This window comes from Sinocyclocheilus rhinocerous, unplaced genomic scaffold, assembly GCF_001515625.1.
Source record: "Sinocyclocheilus rhinocerous isolate Xijiao unplaced genomic scaffold, SAMN03320098_v1.1 scaffold2561, whole genome shotgun sequence".
NCBI lineage: Eukaryota > Metazoa > Chordata > Actinopteri > Cypriniformes > Cyprinidae > Sinocyclocheilus > Sinocyclocheilus rhinocerous.
Window position 1 is genome coordinate 405,074 of NW_015660886.1, and position 7,812 is coordinate 412,885.

The 7,812-nt window shown below is 41.4% G+C and overlaps 2 protein-coding genes across 2 annotated transcripts in view; one reads left to right on the plus strand and one right to left on the minus strand.

The window, feature by feature from the left end:
- Nucleotides 1–230: 230 nt before the first annotated feature.
- On the minus strand, nucleotides 231–4,510 carry LOC107725800 (ras-related protein Rab-19). Its single transcript, XM_016535204.1, has 3 exons — nucleotides 4,022–4,510; nucleotides 1,656–1,839; nucleotides 231–761 (listed from the first exon to the last, which is right to left on the minus strand). Exons 1-3 carry the CDS (start codon nucleotides 4,211–4,213, stop codon nucleotides 481–483), a joined length of 657 nt encoding a protein of 218 aa, XP_016390690.1. The 5' UTR covers nucleotides 4,214–4,510; the 3' UTR covers nucleotides 231–480.
- A 667-nt stretch (nucleotides 4,511–5,177) lies between these two features.
- The window catches only part of cct2 (chaperonin containing TCP1, subunit 2 (beta)), an 11,616-nt gene continuing 8,981 nt past the window's right edge, over nucleotides 5,178–7,812 (plus strand). Inside the window, exons 1-4 of the mRNA XM_016535172.1 lie at nucleotides 5,178–5,285; nucleotides 6,107–6,181; nucleotides 6,254–6,319; nucleotides 6,392–6,503. Of these exons, the coding sequence (XP_016390658.1) occupies nucleotides 5,283–5,285; nucleotides 6,107–6,181; nucleotides 6,254–6,319; nucleotides 6,392–6,503 (256 nt within the window). The 5' untranslated portion in view covers nucleotides 5,178–5,282. The remainder of the gene's footprint in view (nucleotides 5,286–6,106; nucleotides 6,182–6,253; nucleotides 6,320–6,391; nucleotides 6,504–7,812) is intronic.

The window sequence follows — 7,812 nt, forward strand, 5'->3', positions numbered from 1 at the left end:
TTCAGATGTATTGGGATTGTTTTCTTCAGTGTTGACGGCAGTGACTTCATTTATTCACAGGAAACATGCGAGCAGAAACACTGTAAGGGGCTGTTCACCCAGAACACATGTAAAACGCGAGACGCGACGTCAGCAATGGTTTCGAAAAAACTCCTCTGCCATGTTGCCGTCAAATAAAACAGTTGCCATGCCAACCTGCTCCTGTAAACAAAAGCTTGCAACGCTTGCTCCGCCTCCAGGGTCTTCTGATTGGTCCGCTGTGTGTAAAAGTTTAAATTCTTTAAAAAAGGCTACGCTCTGACGTTTGAATCCCGAACCTTTCCCGATCCCCCCCCCTGTCCCACCTCACTTCTTGTCCTAATAAAGGCAAAAATAAGACGCGACGCTCATGTGCAAGACGCGATGCACCAGTCATAGTATGTATTCATAGAGAAAGAATGTAAAGCAGCGCACTGTAGTGAACGGCCCCTTGTGTTGCGTTCAGCACTGGCAGGGCTGCTGCTTCTGGCGCTCTGCTAGCAACGGCCCGCTGACGACGGCGCGAGAGTTAGTGCGCAGCAGCACGTGTGTGTCAGCGTCCGGCGTGACGCTCAGGCCGTTCTGCTGCAGCAGCTGCCGCGCCATCATGACGAACGCCTCCTCCACGCTCCGCTTCTCCCGCGCTGACGTCTCCAGAGCCGCTAGCATGCCCTGCTCCTCCGCTAGCTTACAGGCGTCTGAGAACGGCACCTGCCGCTCCGCCTCCAGGTCGCGCTTGTTACCTGAGGAGACGGAGAAGAGCTTTAGAAACATAATCAGACTATGTTTACATGGACATCAGTAATCTGATTATTTACCTTATTCTGAATAAGACAATATCATGATTAAGGTGTTTACATGAGCTGCTTTTAGAATATTCCTTTCATGTTCCCGATTTTACATGTTATAATGCATAGATCGATTAATGGCACACGTCATTACGCCCCCTCCAGAATTTCTCATTTCAACAGTTCGTCTTCGTTATGGTGCCATATACAGTTCTGGGTGTTTCATTTTTAATTTTATGAAAGCTTCAAGTGCAGTTAATTATTTGGCGTGCTATACGTGCAAACAGACGACGGTCTTGTTGAAGCCATGCTCTTTTGTTTGCCATCAAACGGTTGACGTGTGTGTGTCCTGTCACAAAATGCGGCGAAAAGTCCTACACGACGGTAATAATGTGATTTAAGTGTGTACATGTCTATACTGCACTTCAATAATGCGACTAAAATAGGAATACTCCACGTCTTAATTTGATCTGTTTACTTCGAGTATGACTTTAGCCGGATTAAGTAATCAGAAACCTCTGTTTACATGATACAGTCTTAATCAGAGTATTGTCTTAATGGGAATATTGTCTTAATCAGAGTATTGTCTTAAAGGGAATATTGTCTTAAAGGGAATATAGTCTTAATCGGAGTATTGTCTTAAAGGGAATATTGTCTTAAAGGGAATATTGTCTTAATCGGAGTATTGTCTTAATGGGAATATTGTCTTAATCAGAGTATTGTCTTAATGGGAATATTGTCTTAATCAGAGTATTGTCTTAATGGGAATATTGTCTTAATCAGAGTATTGTCTTAATGGGAATATTGTTGTCCATGTAAAGGTACTGGCAGTGTTTCAGAGATGGTCACCTATGAGCGCGGTGAGCACGTTGGCGGCCCCGAAGCGCTGCAGCTCGTGGAGCCAGCGGAGCGTGGAGTCGAAGGTGTCCCTGCGGCTGATGTCATAGGCGATCATGGCCCCGTGAGCGCTGCGGTAGTAGCTCTGCGTGATGGTGCGGAAGCGCTCCTGTCCCGCCGTGTCCCACACCTGCATCTGCACACACACACACACACACACTGATCACTGGAGATCACAGAAACACACCTGTGTGCTCAACAGCACTCGCACCAGTGAGAGCAGCAACGGCCAGAGATTGTCTTACTGTAAGGAGATGAGGGGGTCTGTATTACTTACTATTGGAGAAAGCGTAACGGCTAACTCGGATCACGTGTGCCTTAATAACCAATCACATTACAGCCTTGACGTCATTGAATTTCAGTCAGAGTTGTGCGACACTCAGTCGCTGTTCATGGATCCTATAGGAATTAATGAGAGTGCTGTAAACTGAATCTTACCTGTCGCAAAAAGTCAGTGACTTCTCTTATAAAACAGCATTTTTTTTTGTGGTAAACTAAAAATAGTTAAATCCAAAAGCATTGTTTAGTGTAAAACATGTTGGAGATTAGCCGATAGGCTGTCAATTCATTAAATGATATGCTGTTTCCTCTGAAAAGCTGTTTATTCAGCGTAGTGAAGCCTCTCCTCCATCGACATCCATTCAAAGAAAACTGCCTCTGGTCTCATTTCCAGAACTGGAAGCGTTAGCTTTAGCATTACACTTTTTTGGCTAAAGGTTGCTGGCTTGCCTTCTATTGCCTTTGGCAACGGCTGACTGCATATTCAACACTGAACACTACACACTGTGTACTAAACATTCTGCCTACTGAACACTACACTGCATACTAAATACTGCATACTGCCTACCGAACACTACATTTCATACTGCATACTAAACTGCACACTGTGTACTAAACACTGCATATTGGGTACTAAACACTGCATACTGCCTATTGAACACTACATTTCATACTGTATACTAAACACTGCATACTGCATAATAAATAAGGCTGTCATGATAACCACAATATTGCAATAATGACAAGCCAACCGCAGAGTATGACAAGCACACTGCATACTATCTACTGAACTCTGTACACTGCATATTGCGTACTAAACATACTGCATACTGTACACTGCATATTGCCTACTGAACACTCTATACTGCATGCAGATTTGACCCTACACTGCATACTAAACACTGCATACTGCCTATTGAACACTACACTGCATACTAAACACTTCATACTGCCTATTGAACACTACATTTAATTCTGCATACTAAACACCACATATGGACCCAAGTTTCCTATACTTCTTTTTAGTAAGTACATTTATAACACTATACTTTGTTTTATATTAGCCTACATTTGCATCAAATTACAAAAAAATTGTTAACGCTCCTGTGAGGGTGTTTCTAATACAGCAATACTGCATACTGAACACTGTTCACTGCCTATTGAACAGTGTACACTGCATACTGAACACTGCACTGTATACTGAATACGGCATACTGAACACTGCACTGTATACTAAATACTGCATACTGAACACTGTTCACTGCCTATTGAACAGTGTACACTGCATACTGAACACTGCACTGCATACTGTATACTAAATACTGCATACTGAACACTGTTCACTGCCTATTGAACAGTGTACACTGCATACTAAATACTGCATATTGTACACTGTATACAGTGTGTTGAACCCCGTAAACTGTTTATTAAACACTGCATACATACATACTGCCTTCTGCTTGTTGTATGTTGAATACTGCGTACTGACTCGTGCTCAGTGTACACTGAACATTGTACACTTCATTCTGCCTACTGCTGAGTATATACAATGACTAATATACACTACTGAACACTACATAGGCATGAGAGCAGTACACTACATCCGCTGTACACTGACTATTTAACACTACTACATACTGCATATTGAACAATGTATTCTACACACTGCCTGCTGAATAGTGTGCACTGCATACTGTCTGCTACTAAGTATAACATACTGCTTACTGAACATATATATGAAATGTATTTTAGTATTGTAAATATAGTATAGCAAGTGAAGAACTCTGTTAAATTGCGTTTGTCAGACGTTACTCTTGTTACACGTCAGCTTCATGTAGATTCATCTCACACACACACATAAACAAACACAAAGTGCATGTTTATCTGTGAAGCAGGAAGCAGCGTGTGTTTATCTGGATCAGCACTTCCTGTTTGAGCGTCTATAGAGGACAGACCTGCTGATCCGGTTCTGCTGCCTGAACCGGTTCGGTGTCAGAATCACACTGAGCGCTTGGTTTTAAACGGCGGTGACCTCTGACCTTCACTCTGCGGCCGTCGATGCGGAGCGTGCGCACGGTGAAGTCCACGCCGATGGTGTTCTGCTGCGCCTCGGAGAACAGGCCGCTCTTGAAGCTCTGCACCAGGCTGGTCTTGCCCACGTTGGAGTCCCCAATGAGGATGATCTTGAAGAGGAAGTCGAAGGAGTCGTCCCGAGGATCCTCTGGCTCCATGAGTCTGCTCTGCTCTGCTCTGCTGCTCTCTGTGCGCTCGCTCCTTCCTCCTCTACCTGGACAAACAGGTGAAACCGCCACCTGCACAGCTGCATTGTGGGTAATGTAGTGCAGCAGGCAGCAGCTCAACTACAAGCACACACAACATGACATTTAATATCTGCTGCCGTGAAAAACTAAGCTACAAGCCAGAGCCACTGCAGATGATGTTTAGTGGTCAGTGAAAGCAGGTGCTTCAGCTTCACAGAATGTTGATCATTAACCTCAAAGTCAATATTATATGAGCTACAACACGTTATGAAACATGGGTTTGTATGATTTTATTATTATTTATTTTTAGCAAGAATCACTGAAAAAACTCACAACCAAATATAATAGTTCAGGTTATTTTGGGACCAAATGTTGGTTACGGATTACTTATATTTCCCCATGAATTATTATTTTATATACATTTTTAAAACTTTCACTCTCTCTATATATATATATAATATTGGCAACAGGATTGAATGGTTGCGCATCATGTGTGCAAATTGAAAAAATGGAATGAAAATTTTTAAATTATTAAAATATGGTAAATATTTAGCTACTATAAAAATAGTTTGGGTCCAAATTATGACACTGATGTTTGGTTTTAATTGTTGGATACAGTTGAGAACCAATCAAACTTAGGTTTCTAGCTTACTAAACTAGCTACTTTATCTTTATATGTTAGATGCTAGTTTTTCAAACAAAGCTAATCGTTGCTAACTTAACGTTACATTAAAAAAAAGACGGTGCGTCTAATGCGTAGATAAAAGTCACGGGACACCAAAGTGTGCTGCATTTGTGTAAAGTTCCGCAATTTAACAAACTAATATCGTGAGTAGGTTTATTTAGTAATTATTAGCTTAGCGGGATATTATTTTGTATTACTAGTTTAATTCGTGTTTATCGCGCACTGCAGGGACTCTTAAGTTGAAGAGTGTTCGTGCGGAAACGCGTCACAGGAAGCGGTTGGTCTGTCGCGCTTCTCTCTCTAGTCCGTTCTTCCGGCGGCGTGCTCGTCTCTTCAGCGCATCGTGTGATCATCATGGTGAGCGCTGAAGTGTTTGAATCGTGTTTTAATGAGTGTGTAATGAGCGAGAGACGCGTGTATGTGTGTGTGTGACTCTGTAGCGAGATCCGCGCTGTATTCCGGCGGAGAGCCAGGCTTTGTGCGCTCCACGCGCCTCAACAATGAGCTTCTAGTGTGTTCTGAGGAGGGCGGAGTCATTAACATTATAAACTCATTATTATTATTATTACTACACGGAGAGTTGTGCAGAGGATGGTAGTGTGCTTTGAATATGAGGTTTAATTAGTATATCATAACACAGCTAAGTATTCACATGATGGTAGGATTAGTGAGATAATCTAATTATTCCGGTAACGTTATTGTGCTCTGGATGGAGTCGAAATATGGTGTGTTTTATTAGAATAACAACAATATTAATTTATTATTGCAGGCTTATTCAAATTACAACATCAAATTAAGATATTATGAATGTAATGTGATTTTGTCTAGTGTTAGTGTGAAAATAATATCAATGTAACTCTTAATAATAGTGTAACTTTATTATTAATATTGCCCTACTGTTTTGTCAAATCTCAAGCAAACGCTGTGTCTAGAAAGCTTTCTCATATATTTCTCAAGAGATGAACAAAGTAATGATAAATGCCAAATCTATAAGCTAGTTTCTTCATAATAGTTTCCTGAGTTATCAGTTATTATTAAAGTTCGTACTGTTTTCTGTAGACACAGATTCATATTGCTCATATCAGTCCAATCATACATGTGTAACGCATGTTAAATAGAATAGGTCATTGAAAATGCCCATGTTGGTGTTGAGACTATCTGCTTTGCTGCTGCTGCAGGCGTCTCTATCGATGGCCCCCGTCAGCATCTTCAGTCACGGAGCGGATGAGGAGAAGGCAGAGACGGCGCGTCTGGTGAGTGATGCTCGCTCTCTAGAGCTGCTTCATGACCCCTCATCCGTCTGACTGTGTCTCTGTGTGTCGCAGTCGTCCTTCATCGGCGCCATCGCAATCGGGGATCTGGTGAAGAGCACTCTGGGGCCCAAGGGCATGGTACGACTCGCACGCACACACACGCTCATCACAGTGACCCTGATCACTGACCTCTGACCTCTGACCTCACAGGACAAGATCCTGCTGGGCGGCGGCCGGGACAGCAGCGTGACCGTCACCAACGACGGAGCCACCATCCTGAAGGCCATCGGCGTCGACAACCCCGCCGCCAAAGTGCTCGTGGGTCAGTTCCTGTCACATGACCGCGGAGACGCTCCTATAAATTATATGAGCATTATAAATGCCTTCACTAGCTGCGAATCTAACTTGTGTGCGAAATTGTAACGTCGCGTAAAACATTTGCGAATAAACCATTTTTTACCATTAAACCAATTTAAAAGGCATGATTTCAGTTAAAGGGAAAAACGCGTTTGGCTTCTCTCCTGAGGCCACAAGAGGGCGCATCGAGCAAAATATCACTGATGCACGTTTATTCAAAGCAATAAAATAACACGACTCCCTTTAAGAAAAGTACATAATGTTAAAAATTGTGTTTATAAACCATATGTAATTAAGTTGCTTAAACAATTAGAAACAAAACGGCGTCGTGTAAGTATGTATAGTTTAATACAAATGACCGAAAACCAATCACAAAGAGTACGTTTTCATTTAAAAACACGAGATGCAGTGGGATGCGGAAAAGCCGCCATAAAGTTTTGAGACATGTTTTTGTAAAAGTTGAGCTTTACATGGCTTTCTAAACATGCGGCTCTCTTGTGCGAGACGCGAGTGCAGCGGTGATAGATGTCCCTCTAGAAAATGTGATAAATATGTGTTCTGTATAAACAAGATCTTCTCCGCATTGATGTTCTCTTTTTCCTGCAATATATTGAATGAACAACGCAGCAGCGCCATCTAGTGGCTTCAGCTGGATAGAATAAGAAAAACATTCAAATGCAACGACACTTGCATCGTCATCGCATCTCGTGCGCCGCTGATGAGGCAGCCTGACGAACACCTAAAATCCAAATGCAACGTTTTTACATTCGAATGTGGATTTTTATTTTTTTATTTATTCGAAATTCAAGCATTTTTACCCCTCTGGTCCTCTTTGTTTGGGAGTTACACTTGGCTCCTTCGCGGTCAAAAGTGACTGAAGCCATGAAATGTAACTTCTTTTTTTTTTTTTCAGGAAAATCAATTTAATAAATTTTTGTTCAATAATATTTTTTTAATTATTATTTAGAATTTTGAGGGGATTTTAAGATATTATGCAATGTTTATAGAGGTTTAATTAGCTATCTTTCCCCACAAGAATTAATGTATTTTTATTTAATTATTATTTTTCAATAAATGGATTCCCATTGTTTTTTAGACACTCTTCATTTTATTAGGTTTTGCTTTTAGATATATATTCAGACATTCTAAAACTACTTTGTCAAGGTTTAGATATTTTTGGTTAGATAAATATCAGGTTTTGCATTATCATTACAATCAAACATTGTGTGTGCATGGGTGTCTATTTTTCACTCTTGATATTTTAGAGAGTCACC